Raw genomic sequence first — 19,705 nt, 5'->3', positions numbered from 1 at the left:
TATCTAGAATGAGAAGGCTAACAGTATCCCCTTTGGAGGGTTGTTGGAGAGGTGACACGAGGTGGTAGGTATAAAAGTAGCTCTGCTCGGTGCCTGACACATAGTAGGCACGCAGGAGACGCCGCTTCTCTTCATAGCTGAATGAATGGTCACAGAGTGACCAGATGGCTGAGAAGCCAACCCAGAGCCTGGGGAGAGTTGAGAACTGGGCCAGCACGAGCAGTGCAGGCACCAGCCCACCATGGATCTTGTCAAAGTGCCCTGGACAGTGTGCATTGGCCAGCAGGGCAGGAGGTGAGGAGGGGTACAGAGACCCAGGGTAAGCTAACTGGTGACAGGCACCTGTGCTTGAAGGAACACCTCCCCAGCCACTCAGGCCCTGACAGCTCTTAAAGAGGCACCCCAGCCAGAGGAGGGGGTGGGCTCCTGAGCCGCTCACAAGCTCTCCTGGCACAGGAGCTGCTTGGCACAGCTCTGCCTGCCTTAGTCACTTGACTTTCCTGTGTCTTCATTTCCTCCCCTGCTGAGGAAGGCTGATTCAATATCTCCCCTCTAACCACCATGGCACTATATTTAGTGCCCTATTACATCTGTGCCAAATGAGACCACAAGCACAGATGCTAGCCCCTGCTCTCCACTTGCCAGCCTTAATAGACTCTAGACAGGTTTCCCAAATGCAGCCGTAAAGTGGGGGGAAGACCAGCCTCACCGCCTCACTGCATCACGCAGCAGTAGCCGAGTACAGCTAGCGTGGTTCCTGCATGGTTCCCCGGCGGAGGTCTGAGCTCTGCCCCTCACCCCCCGGACCCAGTTTACTTTTGGAAGGTTCCTTGGAGTTCAGAGTTGCCCTTTATGGGAAGCATCCTGACTGCAGCTACTAAAGCAGATAGACCCCATTGATAAAATAGAACCCGGCTAATGATTTGCCAAGCACCTGCTCTCAGAGGTGGGGGTCGAAAGAGACTCAGCACTGTCAGACCAGCGAGCCGCAAGCTGGCCAAAGCCCAGATGAGCTTACACAGGCGGGGCGGTCCCTAAGCGACTGCAGGGTGTGCACTCTTGTCAGGTGGGGGCTTGGTCCTTTCAACAACATATTGGAAAACTCCCAATAAGTCCTTTCTAAAACTGGTACAGGGAACCACATTGGGTGTTAGTGGCCGCTCAGCCATTCATGAGGCATCTGTGCTGAGGTTTTTAAATGCAGGACATTGAGGCTGTGAGTATAAAAATATCTCAGTGAATAAGGATGGGGGGAGGGGAGGGTTTCGCATTTTTACTGAAACTGCGTGAAAACCTAGTGGATTTTTCCCAGTGGAGCGTAAGGGGAGAGAATGGTGGCAACACACAGTGTCTGCAAGCCCCCTGCTCATCTGGTCTCTGGGATGGGTAGGGTGTACGAAGTGAAACAGGTAGTCTTAGAAGAGCCAGAGGCTGAGGCCATGCTCTAGACTTCCTGGGGTGGAAATGCAAAAAAATGTAAAAGGATTTGGTTTTTCATTTCTTTGGTCCTGGGATCCCCAACCTTTGGGGTTGAAATCTCAGGCTATGGTCTGGGGCTGCTAATTGGCACCTTAAAATCTGCCAAATTAGGTGTTTTTTCCCTCTCTCAGGGTGCCCTCCTGAAAGGCCTGTAGTCAGTGCGGAGGGGAAGTGTCCAGGAACCTTCCAGGCTCTCCCACCTGCCGCAGCATCTTCCAGGATCCCAAGGTGGTGGAGCTCAGAGTGGAGAGCACAGGCTCTGAAGACATCCCCGGATCTAATGTTTCCTAGCTCCACGAACTTGGGCAACTTGTATCTCCAACCTCAGTTTCTTCATCCGTAGAATAGATATAAGAACTGTGCCTCTCTTAGGGTATTAGTATTAGAAATACTATAAGGTAAATCAAGTGCTTAGTAGAGTACTTGGCACATAGAAAAGTCTTAATCAGTTATTTTTACTATTGGCTAAAGGACAGAAGGGGTGAGACCAGAGTTGCTAATCTCACATCAGTCGCAGAGGTTGATATTGATGTAGTGGACACATAATTCTGCATGAGTGTCCTGACAGTGGTTCTCTGTTTTCACTTCAGTAGGTAAATGGTACCTGTATTCAATATCAGCACAACAGATGGGTTTGCTCTTTCTGCCCCACGATCTGGAAAGAAACATTTTGTAAGGACTATAAGCTATTGCAGCCTTTTTCACGTTGGGAACTACCCCTCAAAGAAATAATCCGAAATTTTTTTTTTTTTGTCTTTTTAGGGCCACACTCATGGCATATGGAGGTTCCCAGGCTAGGGATCAAATCAGAGCTGCAGCCGCCGGCCTATACCACAGCCACAGCAACCCCAGATCCCAGCTGTGTGTGCAACCTTCATCACAGCTCACGGCAATGCCAGATCCTTAACCCACTGAGCGAGGCCAGGGATCAAACCTGTGTCCTCATGGATACTATCCAGAGAGTCATGATGGGAACTCCCTAAATCATTTTTAAATAAATTATAAAAAAGGGAGGGGAGGAGTTCCTGTCGTGGCTCAGTGGTTAACGAATCTGACTAGGAACCATGAGGTTGCGGGTTCAATCCCTGGCCTTGCTCAGTGGGTTAAGGATCCAGCGTTGCCATGGGCTGTTTAGGTTGCAGACGTGGCTCGGATCCTGCGTTGCTGTGGCTCTGGTGTAAGCCACTGGCTACAGCTCTGATTAGACCCCTAGCCTGGGAAAATCCATATGCCTTGAGAGTGGCCCGAGAAATGGCAAAAAGACAAAAATAAAGGGGGGGAGGAGGGAGCAGACAGTAAGTAGTAAGAGAATAGCTAAGTAATCTACACTGTGTCAGTGACTGAATATTACATAGCCATTTAAAATGACTATTATATGGGAATTAGAAATATATAAATAGGGCAGAGGCTGGGGGGAGAAAAAGAAGAAAAATGTATAAATAGAATAATGTTAGTTGAAAAAGAATAGTTCAAAGTATCAGTTGATTATAGTTTTATTAATGCACCTGTGAACATTAACAGAAAATGAGAAGATTTGGAGGGAAAGGCTCTTTCCCTCTAAAATTGTTTCAGTCTATAAAATATTTATTTATTTTTATTGTTATTATTGGTTTTTGTTTTGTTTTGTTTTTGTCTTTTTCCAGGGCTGCACCTGTGTGCAGCACATGGAGGTTCCCAGGCTAGGGGTCTAATCAGAGCTACAGCCGCTGGCCTGTGCCACAGCCATAGCAACATCTGATCCGAGCCACATCTGCAACCTACACCACAGCTCATGGCAATGCTGGATCCTTAACCCACTGAGCAAGGCCAGAGATCGAACCCACAACCTCATGGTTCCTAGTTGGATTCGTTTCACTGAGCCACAACGGGAACCCCTAGAATATTTTAATAGTGAGTGAAAAATACAACATTCTGTAATCTGTTTCTGGGCAAGGCGAATGAATTTAGAATAATTATAGGGATCCGCCTAAGGCAGTTCCTTGACCAGAATGGGGGAGGGGGAATGAATAAGCCCAAAGTAGGTGAGTTCTTGTATCAGAATGATGGTGATGTCGAGCTGGAAGACCTTACCCAGAGGAATTCCACCTGCCCAGCAACATCTTTTTAAGACACTAAGACCCTCCCTTGTCCCATCACCAGCCCTCCTACCTTTCTGACAAAAAAACAAGACTGCCTGAGTTGACAGGCAGGTCTTCACAAGCCAGAGAAGCATACATTGAATGAGCATTGCATCCTTCTGAAAAATCGAATCCCTCTGCCCTACCTGGCCATCACGTCCACCCATTTTCCAGTTTAGTCGAATGAAGTAAGTGTGGTGCTCACCTCCTGAGTGAAGCTCTGATGGCTCCAACCCTGTTTCCCCACTTTAAATTCTTACATGGCCTTTGTCTCCTGCACCAGTGGCTGGCAAGCTCATTGTCTAAGCTCAGGGGCCGGAAGTACGGATCTCTTTTGGGGATACCCTGAAACAGTGACAGATTTAATCCAGTCTGATCAATAAGAAACAGTCTCATAAGTAGGAAATAGGGAGTTCCCGTCATGGCGCAGTGGTTAACTAATCCAACTAGGAACCATGAGGTTGCGGGTTCGATCCCTGGCCTTGCTCAGTGGGTTAACGATCTGGTGTTGCCGTGAGCTGCGGTGTAGGTGAGCTGCGGTGTAGGTCGCAGACGCGGCTCTGATCCCGCGTTGCTGTGCCTCTGGCCGATTAGACCCCTAGCCTGGGAATCTCCATATGATGCGGGAACGCCTCAAGAAAAGGCAAAAAGACAAAAAAAAAAAGTAGGAAATAGTACTTTAATGTGTTTATTATGATACAAATATCTCACAGTAAAAGATTAAGGGTGAATGGCTATCTTCCAGTTTTGGTGAATACTCTCTCATGTGTAGCTTGTTCTTCCTTCCTTCTTTTCTTTCTTTCTTTTTTTTTTTTTTTTTTTTTTTTGCCACAACCTGTGTAAGTTCCAGGGCCAGGGATCAAACCCGCATCACAGCAGTGAACCATCCACTACAGTGACCACACTGGATCCTTAACTCACTCAGCCACCAGGGAACTCCATACCCTTTTCTTTCAACTGGTCGTCCCGAAGAAATTATGGAACTCAAACATAAAACCAAGAAAAAGGCTTATTCATTGATCTGATTGCTTCTGTGAGTTTAGCAGCAGAACGTGTTGGCAGGGTCACTAACTGTAATTCTCTGGAGGTGATTTCACGATTGCTGGTCGGGCCCATTCATGTCGTCCTTAATGTCACCCTTCCTTGTGATTTATCTTTGCTTACCTGTATTGTTTTCACCTCTGAGTTTAGCAAAATAAAAATTCTCTTCATTCCAAAGGCTTATCTCCCCACCAGAACAGAGGGACATTCTTGCACATCCCCCACCCCCTCTGCCAGCTTGCGCACGTGCGAGCAATGAGTGAATGAAGACTGCAGAAAAATCCAAAACGGTAGTGGTAAAAATCAAAGTCTCTTTTTAGTCTTGGAAACCTCTTCCAAAAAAGAAATTGCTAAGCAAGACATTTCTGAAGGGCAGAAAGAACTATAGATATGAAATGAGAAGGCTTGGTTCTGGTCTCATCTCAGCCACCAACTCGCCTTGCCCCGTAGGCTGGTAACAGATAGCCTCTCTGAGAACCTCATCCATCAATAAGATCAGGTGAGCTGGAGTTCCCGTCTTGGCACAGTGGAAACAAATCTGACTGGGAACCATGAGGTTGCGGGTTCCATCCCTGGCCTCACTCAGTGGGTTAAGGATCTGGCATTGCTGGGAGCTGTGGTGTAGGCTGGCAACTGTAGCTCCGATTAGACCCCTAGCTTGGAAATCTCCATATGCCACAGGGGTGGCCCTTAAAAAAAAAAAAAAAAAGTGAGCTGACTCTGAAGATCAGTTCTAACCTTTAGTGATTCTAAGTCCTGCACTTCCTAATTTCTTGGCTTCAAATCTTGGTCATGGTACACCCCATTTCCTGCCTTCCTGAGAAAAGGCTAGGCCTCTGCCGATGGCACAGAGGCCCCATTGCCATTGGCCCTGACCTTGGCGAGTCACCTCACCTCTCTGGGTCTTCTTTGGCCAGTCAGCCTTGAGGAGGGTGGAGACGGTTCGTTGCTTCCTGCCTGTCTCTCAGGGATTGTAAAGGCCAGTACAATTTACAAAGGATGAATTCCTCCAAGGAAGAGCCTGCCAGCCTAAAATATTTCAACACTTCAGCTGTAATTATTGCTCTAACATTCAGGAGTCAAGAGCAATGGGAAGAGAAGGAGCAGGTGGAAGTATGCCTTGTATTGATGAAAATGGAGTGGAAAGAGGCCTTTGAGGCCCCCCAGGGACCCACTTTGTTTGCAGATAAAGGCATGGAAACTGAGCACGTTGAAGTGGTAAACTCCAGGCCATAGGGCTAATCATGTGGTGTGGTTGGAGCTGGAGCCTGGGTCTCCTGGCTTCCAGTCCAGGGGTCTCTCTCCTGCATCAAAAGGCAGTAGAACTGGAACTGGCTCTTGGTTTTCCCATCCTTGAGCAGGGTGGCTCTGGGGACTGAGCATATATGCAAGGTCTGCTCTTGTTCAGTGAGGAAAGATGCCCCAATAAAGCTATTCAGCGCAGGCCACCTATGAACACTGGTCAGACCCAAACAACAAACAGATGATCCTCAAAAGCCCATGTGTCCCCCCATTGTCCACTTCATCAGAGGACTAGAGTCAGTCTGCCTTGGGAAAAGCCAGCAGCCTGTTGATATCAGGGAGCACAGAGAAAGAAACCCTGAAAGCCTGTCCCGGTAGCCAGAGTTAGCCTGGCTTTCTTCTCCCAGGTCCAGGTGCCTGGAATAGCAGCCAGAAATGTCTGCCTAATGAGAAAAACCGAAGGCTCAGCTTAGAGATAGAGGGAGGGACCTGCCATTTTTGCCTCCATTGTATTTGTTACCACGTTCAATTCAGATCTCCAGCTTCGAGACATCTAGTTCTTCCCCTCAGGATATCTGTTAAACTTTTGTTCATTTATTCAACACATAGTTATTAAGCACTAACTCCATGTGGGGCTCTGTGGAAGGCACGAGGGAGCCAGAGTGGACTTGGGATTTCAGAGTGTTTGTGTTTTGGGGGTTGAGGTTGCTTCCTGTAATTGTTTACAGAGTTTGGGGGCATGTGTAAATGTGCATTTTTCCTGGGAGGGGTCCTCTTATCAAGTCTGTTGCCCTGTAACAGTTAAGAACCACCATAATGGGAGTTCCTGTCATGGCTCAGCAGTAATGAACCTGACTAGTATTCATGAGGATGTGGGTTTGATGCCTGGCCTTGCTCAGTGGGTTAAGGATCCAGCGTTGCCATGAGTTATCATGTAGGTTACAGGTGCAGCTCGAATCTGGCATTGCTGCAGTTCTGGTGTAGGCTGGCAGGTGCAGCTCTGATTCGACCCCTAGCCTGGGGACCTCCATATGCCACAGGTGTGACCCTAAAAAAGTAAAAAAAAAAAAAACCACCGTAGTGGGTGTACAGTAGGGCTTTACCTCATGCACCTGCTCGCCTGCTCAATGTCAGCATCCTGCCCAGCGAGTAGAGACCACAGGGACTCAGTGAGGGTGAATAAGTGAGGCATGTCTGCCCAGAGTGCTGGCATTTTCTGTGGAACCCCGGTAAGCTGTGCCTGGCTGCCCAAGTCCAAGCCCTACACCTGTGGATTCTGCCTCAAGCATTGCTGTCCTTCTGTACGTCCTGGCTGGCACCTGTGGTCCTGGATCTCAGTGAGCCCTGGAGAGGCCACAGTGCCATGTGGATACATGCCAGGTCACCTCCTGGATCCAGAAGACCCTTTCGTGCCGCCCCACTGGTCCTCATTGACTTTAGTGTTCCTGCTAGGGGTCAGGTTCAAACAGTTGCTCTTTGCTCCCTTTAAAGTCCTACCCTTCCCACTGCCCTAAGGGACCCTATGACCTCTGAGTGGCTGTCTGAGGTCGGTGGCTCTCGGGCTAAGTGGTTCTCTCTCTATGTTGGGGTGACAGCTGGCATCCCCTCTGCGAGTCCTATAGAAGTGGTTTTGTAGAAGGATCGCCTGGGAGATGCCTCCCGTGAGAAGCGTGGCGCGAGTTCGGCGTGCCATCTGATACAGACACTCAGAAAGGGATCACTGCCAGTTGGTGGGATAGGAGCACGTGTCGAGCAAACCGTCATCAGAACCAAGGCTTCGGGAAGGCCAGCGTTGCAAGATCAGCATCTTTTCTTTGCCTGTCGTGTATGTTGTTTGCATGCAATTCACTCGCTACAGGTGATGTGCTGAGTTCTCTTCTTTCTCCCACTATAGAGAGAAGACACGGTTCAATGTGCAGACCTTCTCCCTCTCCGGCGTCTCCACCCTCCAATTCTAGGACATCACTAGTACAGGTGAAAACAAAAGCCTGTCTCAGCGGCCATAACTCTGCCAGCAGCACCTCAAAGCCATTCAAAACGCCCAAAGACAATCTCCTTACCTCCAGCAGCAAACAGCACACAATCTTTCCTGCGAAGGGATCGAGGGACAAACCATGGTGAGTGTCGGGGGCTGAGAGCCGTCTCTCCTTGCCGCTTGTCCCTGTCACCACAGGAAACAGTGTTTACCCTGTGGCTTTGTTCCTGGGCATCGTGTCCAAGAATTTGGGGAACTGGGGAGGGAAGAGACAGAAAACCAGAAGGATGGGATGAGACACCTAAACACCAGAGGGAAGGGAGGAGACCTTAAGGGGCCCTCTGCCTGATGAGGAAGTTTTTTTCCTCCTGAGATCTGAGGCATGTTGTGTCTAAGAGGGTAACAGGGAAAGAGTCCTCAGTTACACGGTCACCTCTCGATTTTCCACCCCAGTGAAGAGAAGCGATGGTATAAATCATCAAAAGCACAGACGGTCTCCCCCGGCGAGGAGCGAGGCCGTGATGCTGCCTCCGAGCCTGGGAAGGCAGGCCCCCCACAGAGCTGCCCATCCTGAGCAGCCTGGTCTCCGCTCCGTGAAATAGCTGCCAGCAGAGGCGGGTCATTGGGAGCTGACCACAGGGGGGAGGAGAGGAGATCCAAAGAGAATGTCACCTGTGATGGGGCGGGAGAGAGGTGGTCACCGGCCACTGTGAAAAATCAGAGGCTCTTAATTCATGTTGTACCTTTATATTGAAAAGTTCTATCTATGGAATGGACAGAAGATGTGTATCTTCAAATGCCCTGGACCTAATTCGGAACCTTTAGGGTCCAGCTTAGTCCAGAGCCTCTGGCCTTAGCTTGCGGGCCTCATGAAGGCAGACGAGGAATAAAGGGTAGGGTCTCTTCGTTTATGTATTTAAAGAGAAAGCCTTTTGTTAATTCATAATAATCACACTTAAGTTCATAGCTGGGAAAGCGGTGGACTTTGGTCCATCAATTGGATTGTCACTGCGTGTTGGAAAGGATGACGACTTTGTCAAGAGCTAATTGTGCCAGATTAAGGAGCCTCTGGTGACAGACTGCAAAGGTTTAGAGGTGCCTGTCAAGGAGGGGAGTCATCTGCCAGGCAGCCGGGCCTCATGGACAAGCTTTGCTCTCTTCTGAGGGTTAGGATCTCCATGGTGTAGGAGGACATGGCTGGTTAGGGAAGACCTGGCCTGGGAATGACAGTTGGTGGCCTCGGGGTCTGCCCTGCTGGTCGTGCAAGTGACCCCTCTTATGTTGATGTCAGAGACCACCTCCACCTGAAAGGTTGTTTGCTGAGGTGACATCCTGTGTCCTCCTGTAGGCACTTCCTGTATCACTGCCTGTACACTGATCTCGGCCGGGTGACCTTGGGCAGATGGCTTGATCGTGGTGTGCCTTGGTTTTCTTCATTTGTAAAATGTGGTTAAGCATATCTCTACCCCAGGGGTTTTTCTGTGAGAATCAAGTGAGCTAATTTTTATAGAAGCAGCAAGCGTGGCGTCTGAAACAAAGCACATGTTTGATAGAGATACGATGATACTGTCATTATTATTGTCATCATATGTGCCAAAGGACGGACCGCCTAGAGCCAGGGATAAAGGTTGAGAAGCCAAATCTCCCAGAAAAAGTAGAGAAATAGCTCTTCAGATTCAGACTGAAGTTGAGCATGGAAAATGATAAAAAACTGTTTTTGTTTTTGTTTTTAATTTTTTTATTAGAGTGTCGTTGAGTTACAACGTTGTGCCAGTTTCTGCTGTACAGCATAGTCATACATATATATACATTCCCTTTCTTATATTAGCTTCCATCATGGTCTGTCCCAAGACACTGGATATAGTTCCCTGTGCTGTGCAGTAGGACCTCATTGCTTATCCATTCTAGGAATGAGATGGACTGGGAGTTTGAGAGTAGTAGATGAAAACCATTTATTCAGAGTCCAGAAATGCACCATAGAGCAACCAAAAGAGGAAACAGGGCAAGGGGTTCAAGGAAAGTAAGCCGGAAGGAGCCTTAGGGGTCACACAGGAGCACAACATAAACATGATAATTAGATAAATGATGCACGTGTGTCCCAGGGGCATGAGATCCAGCACCAAGGGTTCTCCCAGTAGTTGAGCCTCTGCATTCGAGTCAGACTGACTCAACACTCACTTATGAAGCCCTGCTGTGAACACGGCCCCTTCAGCTAGAGGCAGAGGGGGCTTTGAAAGAATCTGAAAACTAGCCAGGGCCCAAAGAACAACCGAAAGAATTGCAAGGGGGGAAATAGCCCTTATGCGAAAAAGGCTGCAGACACTAGAGCAGTGACCTTGTGTGAAGAGCAGAAAGTTTGTGGGTGATTTACCTAACTTCAAATAGGTAGGTATTCCAGACCAACCCAGGGGTGCACTCCAGGTGAGACTGAGCATTGACTTCAGTGGGCTTCCACCTGTTCTCACCCCCAATCTGCCCATCCCTGCCCACCATCACCATCACTGGAGACACATGTTGGACGACTGGGAAAATTTGATTTTGAGGCTTCCCCAGAGGGCAGTATGGAAGAAGGAGCATTGGCTGAGCAGCAAGAAAAGCCAGTTCAGGTCCGAGCCCAGCCACTAACTTTCTGTGTGACCCTAAACCAGTCACTCAGCTTCTTTGAATCCTATTTTCAAACCTGAATATTTTGTGATTTTTAAGTCACAGTCCTCTCGGAGACAGGATTAAGATGGAGGAGTAGAAGGACAGGAACTCACCTTCTCTCATGAAAACAACAAAATTACAATCAACTGCTGAACAACCTTCAAGGAAATAGATTACACACAACCAAAAAAGATATCTTACCCCAAAAGACAAAGAGGAGGCCACATCAAGATGGTAGAAGGAGTGATTACATGATATAAGCTACCCCATGCCCACCAGGTGGATGGCTCACAGACTAGAAAGTAACTTACATCACAGAGGCTCACCCATGGGAGTTAGAGTTCTGAGTCCCATGTCAGGTTCCCACGCCTGTGGATCTGGCATTAAGAGGAGGAGTCCCCAGAGCATTTGGCATTGAGAGCCAGCAGGGTTTGTGTACAGGAGCTTCACAGGACTGGGGGAAGTGGAGACTCCACTCTTGAAAGGCACACACAAGCTTTCATGTGCACTGGGTCCCAGGGCAAAGCAGAGACTCCATAAGAATCTGGGTCAGACCTGCCTCCGGTTCTTGGAGGATCTCCTTGGAAAACAGAGGGTGACTGTGGCTCGTTGTGGAAGAAGCACGTTGGAGGGAAAGGTCTCAGGAATAATCATCAGCATGAGCTCCTCTGGAAGTGGCCATTTTGGAAAAATCTGGCCCCACCCATCAGGGCTGATAAGCCCCAGACCAAACAACAAACCAGATGGGAACACAGCCCCACCCATCAACAAACAGGCTGCCTGAAGAACCACCCCCCACCCCCCCACCCCCCGCCAAGCACACAACCACTTTTAATCGCACTCAGGGGCAAAGCCCCACCTACCAGAGGGTAAGAATCAGCTTCATCTACCAGTGGGCAGGCACCACTCCCTCCTATCAGGAAGCAAGAGAGGCTACAACCCTATTGTCTGCAAAAAGGAGACCACACTAAAAATCTACACAAAATGAAAAGGCAGCTAAGGAACAAGGAGAAAAAAAAAAAAACAAAAACAAAAAACAAAAAACAAAAAAAAACCAGAAAAACAGCCAAGTGATCTGGAGATTACCAACCTTCATGAAAAAGACTTTAGACTAATGATAGTAAAGATGATTCAAGATCTTGGAAATAAACTGGAGGTAAAGACTGGAAAATTACAGCAAACACTGAGCAAAGAAATATAAGATTTAAAGCTTAAGCAAGCAGAGATATAAACTACAATAACTGAAATAAAAAATTCACTAGAAGGAACCAATAACAGAATACAGAAGGCAGAAAGAATGACTAATAAAGGTGGAAGACAGACTGGTGGAAGTCACTAATGTAGAACAGAAAAGAGAAAAAAGATGGAAAAGAAATGAAGACAGTCTGGAGTTCCCAATCGTGTCTCAGTGGTTAACAAATCCAATTAGGAACCATGAGGTTGTGGGTTCGATCCCTGGCGTTTCTCAGTGAGTTAAGGATCCGGCATTGCCGTGAGCTGTGGTGTAGGTCACAGACGGGGCTTGGATCCCATGCTGCTGTGGCTCTGGTGTAGGCTGGCAGCTACAGCTCCAATTAGACCTCTAGCCTGGGAATCTCCATATGCCGCGGGTGCAGCCCTAGAAAAGACAAAAGAGAAAAAAGAAATGAAAACAGTCTAAGAGAACTCTAGGACAACTTTAAATGCACCAACATCTGTATTATAGGGGTGCCAGAAGGAGAAGAAAGAGAGAAAGGGCCAAAGAAAATATTTGAAGAGATAATAACCAAAAACTTCCCTAACATGGGGAAGGAATCACTCACTCAAATCCAGGAAGTGCAACATGTACCATATAAAATAAACCCAGGGAGGAACACCCTGAGGCACATATTAATCAAACTGACCAAAATTAAAGACAAAGAGAAAGTACTGAAAGTAGCGAGGGAAAAGAAATAAATAACATACAAGGGAACCCCAATAAGGTCATTAGCTGATTTTTCAGCAGAAATTCTGCAGGCCGGAAGGGGGTGGCACAAAATACTTAACATGGTGGAAAGAAAAAGCCTCCAACCAAGATTACTCTACCCAGCAAGGCTCTCATTCAGATTTGAAAGAGAAATCAAAAGCTTTGCAGACAAGCAAAAGCTAAGAGAATCCAGCAACACTAAATCAGCTTTACAACAAATACTAAAGGAATTTCTCCAGGTGGAAAAGAAAAGGCCAAAGTAGAAATAAAAATATTGCAAAAGACAAGGCTCACCAGTAAAGGCATACATATAGTAAAGGTAGGAAATTATCCGCACACAAATGTACTACCCAAACCAGAAATTGTGAGAAGAGGAGGTTACACATGCAGGATACTAGAGATGCATTTGCAATTAAGAGACCAACAACTTAAAACAGTCGTGTAGGGAGTTCCCGTCGTGGCGCAGTGGTTAACGAATCCAACTAGGAACCATGAGGTTGCGGGTTCGATCCCTGCCCTTGCTCAGTGGGTTAACGATCCGGCGTTGCCGTGAGCTGTGGTGTAGGTCGCAGACGCGGCTCGGGTCCCGAGTTGCTGTGGCTCTGGCGTAGGCCGGTGGCTACAGCTCCGATTAGACCCCTAGCCTGGGAACCTCCATATGCCGCGGGAGCGGCCCAAGAAATAGCAACAATAACAACAACAACAACAAAAAAAAAAAAAGAAAAAAAAAAAGAAATGTGTTAGGAGTTCCTGTCGTGGCTCAGTTGTTAACGAATCCGAGTAGGGACCATGAGGTTGCAGGTTCGATCTCTGGCCTCGTTCAGTGGGTTAAGGATCTGGCGTTGCCATGAGCTGTGGTGTAGGTTGCAGACATGGCTCAGATCTGGCATTGCTGTGGCGTAGGCCGGCGGCTGCAGCTCTGATTAGACTCCTAGCCTGGGAACCTCCATATGCTGTGGGTGTGGCCCTAGAAAAGACAAAAAAGACCAAAAAAAAAAAAAAAAAGGAGCTCCCGTCGTAGCGCAGTGGTTAACGAATCCGACTAGGAACCATGAGGTTGCGGGTTCAGTCCCTGCCCTTGCTCAGTGGGTTAACGATCCGGCGTTGCCGTGAGCTGTGGTGTAGGTCGCAGATGCGGCTCGGATCCCGCGTTGCTGTGGCTCTGGCGTAGGCCGGTGGCTACAGCTCCGATTCGACCCCTAGCCTGGGAACCTCTATATGCTGCGGGAGCGGCCCAAGAAATAGCAACAACAACAACAACAACAAAAGACAAAAAAAAAAAAAAAAATACAGTCGTGTATATATAGAGACTCCTGTATCAAAACTTCATGATAACTGCAAGCCAAAAATCTACAATAGATATACACACAAGTAAGAGAAAGCAATCCAAACGTGACAGTAAAGATAGTCTTCAAACCTCAATAGAAGAGAATAAGAGAAGAAGGGAAGGAAAAAGACCAACAGAAACAAATCCAAAACAATAAAATGGCAATAAGAACATACATATCAATAATTACCTTAGATTAAATGGACTAAATGCCCCAACCAAAAGACATAGACTGGCTGAATGGATACAAAAACAGGACCCATATACATGCTGTCTTTAAAAGACCCACTTCAGGAGTTCCTGTTGTGGCACAGTGGTTAACGAATCCTACTAGGAACCATGAGGTTGTGGGTTTGATCCCTGGCCTTGCTCAGTGGGTTAAACATCCAGCGTTGCTGTGAGCTGTGGTGTAGGTTGCAGACTTGGCTTGGATCCCAAGTTGCTGTGGCTCTGGTGTAGGCTGGTGGCTACAGCTCCAATTAGACCCCTAGCCTGGGAACCTCCATATGCCGTGGGAGCAGCCCTAGAAAAGGCACACAGACAAAAAATAAAAATAAAAAAAGAATAAAAAAATAAATAAAAGACCCACTTCAGTTCTAGGGACACATACAAATTGAAAGTGAGAGGATGGAAAAAAATATTCCATGCAAATGGAAATCAAAAGAAAGCTGGAGTAGCAATACTCATGTCAGACAAAAATAGACCTTAAAATAAAGAATATTATAAGAGACAAGGTCATTTCATAATAATCAAAGGATCAGTCCAAGAAAACAATATAACAACTGTAAATATATATGCAACCAACATAGGATCACCACAATATATAAGGCAACTAATAACAACCTTAAAAGGAGAAATTGGCAATAACAAAATAATAGTGGGGACTTTAACACCTCACTTATAGCAATAGACAGATCATTCATACAGATAAGCAACAAGGAAACACAGGCCTTAAATGATGCATTAGACCAGATGGACTTAATAGTTCTTTATAGAATATTCCATCCAAAAGCAGCAGAATACACATTCTTTTCAAGTGCACACAACATTCTCTAGGATAGATCGCATACTGGGATACACATCAAGCCTCGGTAAATTTAAGGAAATTGAAATCATATCAAGCATTGTTTCTGACCGTAACACTAAAGGACTAGAAATCAGCAAGGAAAAAACTGCAAAAAAAACACAAACACATGGAGAATAAACATGCTACTAAACAACCAATGAATCACTGAAGAAATCAAAGAGGAACTTTAAAAATACCTAGAAGCAAATGACAACAAAGACACAACAATCCAAAACCTATGGGATGCAGCATAATCAGTTCTAAGAGGGAAGGTTATAGCAATACTAGCCTATCTCAGGGAACAAGAAAATAAGTCACAATCCTTTCAAAAGTTCTCAAAGTTTTTTCATTGTCTTCTGAATTCAGAGTTAAGCTCTCAGCCCATGATACACTGTAGACCTATTCCAATGCGTACACAAAGGGGAGGGGAAACAGAACCAGAACTGACTTATCCTTTAAAAGCCAATCACCTCCCTCTAGCAGGAGGTCTATAAGGGACCCTCTACAAACTGGCTCCAAACCCCCTAATCCAATCCTAATCATCCCATTGCTCCAGCTTCCTCACTGTGTCTTTCCCTGGCTCCTTTGTCTAGAACATCCACCTCTCTTTATTCAATTTAACATTTTAATGAGCAGTTACTATAATGACTGTATTATATAACTATAATACTATGTGCCAGTTCTGAAATAAACCCTGAGGATATACCGGGCTTGTCACCTGTGGCACCTTTGTGTAAGTTAGAAAAAAGGCCTGCATCACAGCTCTGGACCAGAGTGCACAATTGGCCAATGGTCTTCAAGCCCTTACTCCTAGGCATCTAGTGCAGTGCCTAAACTCCACAACGGTACACTGCAGCCCTGTGGATGCAAAATTAAATCAGACACAGACACTGTCCTAAGGAATCTGTAAAAAGAGACATAAGCTAACCCAGAGTATAATGGGATAAGAGCTAAGATAATGGTAGCACAGAAGAAGGGTACCTCACCCAGGCTGAGAACCCCGAGAATGTTTTTTCAAAAGAGGTCGCAGTTGAGCTAAATTTGAAGAATATGCAGGAATAAGCTAGACAAAGAAAACCAGATTGGAGCTGTAATTCTTATATATATTTTAACCGCAATTTTTAAAAAAGAAACTTTTTTTTTGGTAAGAAAATAGGAAGGGTGTCCCCGACAAAGGGAACAGAATATGCAAAAGTATTTGTTTATAGGGAGAGACAAGAAATGAAACTGAGTAGGTGAATGAGGGCCAGGTTATAAAGTTCCACTGTGTGAGCTAAATTTAGGAATTTGGGTTTCACCCTAAAAGCTGCATGGATCTGCAATTGTAGTAAGATCCCCCTGACAGCTGTATAAAGAGTGGCTTGAGGAGTTCCCTGGTGGACTAGTGGTTAAGGACTCAGCATTGTCCCTGCTGTGGCTCAGGTTCAATCCCTGGCTGTAAATATAGCCAACAATAAAAAGTAAAAAAGAATAATAAAAGATGGGAGTTCCTGTCATGGCACAGCGGGAATGAATCCGACTAGAAACCATGAGGTTGAGGGTTTGATCCCCGCCCTTGCTCAGTGGGTTAAGGAGCCAGCGTTGCCGTGAGCTGTGGTGTAGGTTGGAGACGCGGCTCGGATCCGGTGTTGCTGTGTGTTTGTGGCATAGGCCTGCAGCTGTACTTCCAATTGGACCCCTAGCCTGGGAACCTCCATATGCCACAGGTGTGGCCCTAAAAAAAAAAAAAGGCAAGAATAGTAAAGATGGGAGTTCCCATTGTGGCACAGTGGTTAACAAATCCGACTAAGAACCACGAGGTTGCGGGTTTGATCCCTGCCCTTGCTCAGTGGGTTAAGGATCCAGCGTTGCAGTGAGTTGTGGTATAGGTTTCAGACGAGGCTCTGATCCCGTGTTGCTGTGGCTGTGGCCTAAGCCACTGGCTACAGCTCCAATTCGACCTCTAGCCTGGGAACCTCCATATGCCATGGGAACGGCTCAAGAAAAGGCAAAAAGATGAAAAAATAATAATAAAAATAGCTTGAACAGCCATTCAAGAGGCAGCCTTGAGGACGCTTTCGCTTAAGTAATTGCAGAAGGGACCAGGTGGGAGAAATAACTAAGAAATACTAAGGAAGAATACTCCACAAGACTTTGGGGTTGGTTGTATTAGGGCTTGCAATGCAAGGGAAGAATTGAGGATAACGTTCCTGGCTTGAACAGCTGGGTGACTGGTCCTGCCACTTCCTCAAGAGGACAGAAAGGGCCAGAGTTAGGGCATGGAAGGAGGAAGTGTTCAGCCAGAGAGTCAGTGGCGCTTGAAGTGTCTGAGACTCATCCACGTGGAGATGTCCCGTGGGCGTTGAGTGTTTGGGCCCGAGGGAGAAGCAGCGTTGTCAGCGTCAACACAGGCATTGGTACTCGTGGGGCTTCCTGGGGAGATACGTGGCTTGAGAAGAACAGGGGCCAAGGACAGGGCCCTGGAGAATAGGGGCCGAAGGAGGAACCCGAGGAAGCAGAGTTCCTTCCACAGCATCCGGTCCCTTCTCTCCTGCCCAAACCCTCGCTGCTCCTCACTGCCCGTCCCCTGGGCCGCCTTATTCTCGAAGTCCTTCTCTCTCACTCGCTTCTTCTCAGCCAGCCACCTGATAACGCTGGCATCTCCTTTCAGCCGCCGCCACACTGCGCTTTCCCCTCACCCGTGACTCCTTCTGGGCTGCTGTGGATTAGACCTTCTGCTCACTGGTAATTGCAGGGCCTCCTCCACGGCAGGTCCTCACACTCAGCAAACACAGTCTCCTTGTCAGCAAATATTTGTTGAACTGAATGAAATGGATCTGCCCATTGGAAAGGACAGTAAGATTTCCATTCCTGGAGGCAGTTAACCCTTTATCTAGAATTGTTTAGACGGGCGCTATCCAGTCAACATTTACTGTGCACCACACGTGTAATTTAAAATTTTCTAATAGCCATGCTGGAAAATAGTGATAAGAAACAAATGAAATTAATTTTTAACAATACGGTTTATTAAACCTGATATAACCATGATATTATCGTTTCAACATATCAGTGAGACAATTTACTTTCTTTATTTTTCCCTCATAAGTCTTCATAAATCCTGTGTGTGCTTTATACTTACAGCACATCTCAATTTGGACACTAAAATTTCACTGGAAATACTTTATTCATATTTATTTATTTTTTTATTTTTATTTTTTTGGTCTTTTTGCCTTTTCTAGGGCCACACGCACAGCATATGGAGGTTCCTAGGCTAGAGGTCTAATCAGAGGTGTAGCTGCCAGCTTACAACAGAGCCACAGCAACTCAGGATCTGAGCTGCATGTGCGACCTACACCACAGCTCACGGCAACACCGGATCCTTAACCCACTCAGCGAGGCCAGGGATCGAACCTGCAACCTCATGGTTCCTAGTCAGGTTCATTAACCACTGAGCCACGACAGGAACTCCACCGTATTCATATTTAGATTTCATTTTTTAAAAAATAGCAATTATAAAATAGATTTGCCTACCCAAGTTGTTCCAAAATACACTTAACACATTTTCTAATAACCACATCAAGTGCCTGTTTTTAAATTTTAATGAATTAAAATCATACAAAATGTAAAGCTCAGGGCTCAAAAGCCACAAATGGCTAGTGGCTCCTTTATCAGACGGCACAGTTCTGGACACCTGGGCCAGGTGACCCAGGTTGGGTCCCTCTGATTCTTTGATTCACAGATGTGTGAAGGTAGCTCCTTGGATCTGTCTAATGTTACACTCCCCGACAGGACTTGCTAGATTCCAAGGTGGAAGGAACTCTCCTGCTTTCTCACATTTGCTGCCTGCTGCTGCTGGGGGAGTCGGGGGAGCAGACTCAGAGGACCCACATTAGCCACGCAGAGAATCCCCTACCGAAGTTCTGTTCCCGGCCCCCAGGAGCTGTGTACCGGACCCTGAAGGCCAAGAAAGCAGTGCCTGCAGGTGGGGGCCTGAGGCCTTTAGATGAGATTTAATGGCAATTTAGAGACGCCTCTTTCCAAGTAGCTCAAATTCACGTGCATTGCAATAAAACACAGCTCCTGAGTTCAGGGCCACTTCCTGCTGCTCACACAAGGTTAAATGGTCCGTGGACCTGTTGTTTTCTCCCATCTGTGCCTGGAGAGGTTAAAAAGTAACTGCATGAGAAGAAAGGGGGAAAGAAAGGGCATCCCCGCACTACCAGCATTGTCCCCTGAAGATCAGCCTGCAGCACACCCTGCGCCCAGGATCTCAGCCCCTCTCTGCTAGTTCACCATCCTGCCCTTGGGGACCACTGCTGGGGGAGCCAGAGGCCAGAGAATACCCTGCCCGCCGTCCCTGGAGCCCATAAAGGTGGAGGGAGGTGGGTAAGCTGGTTCTGCCCCTAGTGAAATTCAGGAGGAAATGATGGCTATTTGGCTCTTTTGAGCTAAGACAGCGTTTCAGATGTTCCTTCCGAGTCCTGTCCTGCATGGGGTCTGAATCAGCCAGTCTGACTTTTCCACCCGCTGCCACTTCAGCTACCCTGGTCCAGCATGGTGGGCGGATGGGGGAGCTCAAATCCCCCCACCCCCGATGTGGGCGGGAGCAGGGAGGAGGTCTCCCTTCCCTGCATGGCTTGTTGCCTTCTCTTTGGGCCTTATCTACCCACACGTGTGTGCTGAATGCTAAATGTGCTCAGCTATTAAAAATGCAGGAGATGAGCCAGCTGTTCCAGAAGGAAAATGAGCCGGAGCAAAAGAAAAATCAGCAGGCCCCCTGGCCTCCCTGCATGTGCCTGGCAGGAGGTGGGGGAAGGGCTCCTCCTCACCGAGGCTCCTCTGCATGCTTAGGACAGAGGCCTGTCCTCCTGGGGCGGCAGGGACGGGG

At 47.2% G+C, this 19,705-nt stretch overlaps 1 protein-coding gene across 17 annotated transcripts in view; it reads left to right on the top strand.

Moving 5' to 3' along the window:
• ATXN7L1 (ataxin 7 like 1) overlaps positions 1-19,705 on the top strand; it is a 461,024-nt gene that overhangs the window by 392,602 nt on the left and 48,717 nt on the right. For all 17 annotated transcript variants that reach the window (XM_005667724.3, XM_003482700.4, XM_021063506.1 and 14 more), the window contains one exon: positions 7,774-7,996. In XM_005667724.3, coding sequence (XP_005667781.1) covers positions 7,774-7,996 — 223 coding nt within the window. The remainder of the gene's footprint in view (positions 1-7,773; positions 7,997-19,705) is intronic.

This window comes from Sus scrofa, chromosome 9, assembly GCF_000003025.6.
Source record: "Sus scrofa isolate TJ Tabasco breed Duroc chromosome 9, Sscrofa11.1, whole genome shotgun sequence".
Lineage (NCBI taxonomy): Eukaryota > Metazoa > Chordata > Mammalia > Artiodactyla > Suidae > Sus > Sus scrofa.
Note: the sequence above shows the minus strand (reverse complement) of the source record. Positions and strands in the feature narration are given on the sequence as shown.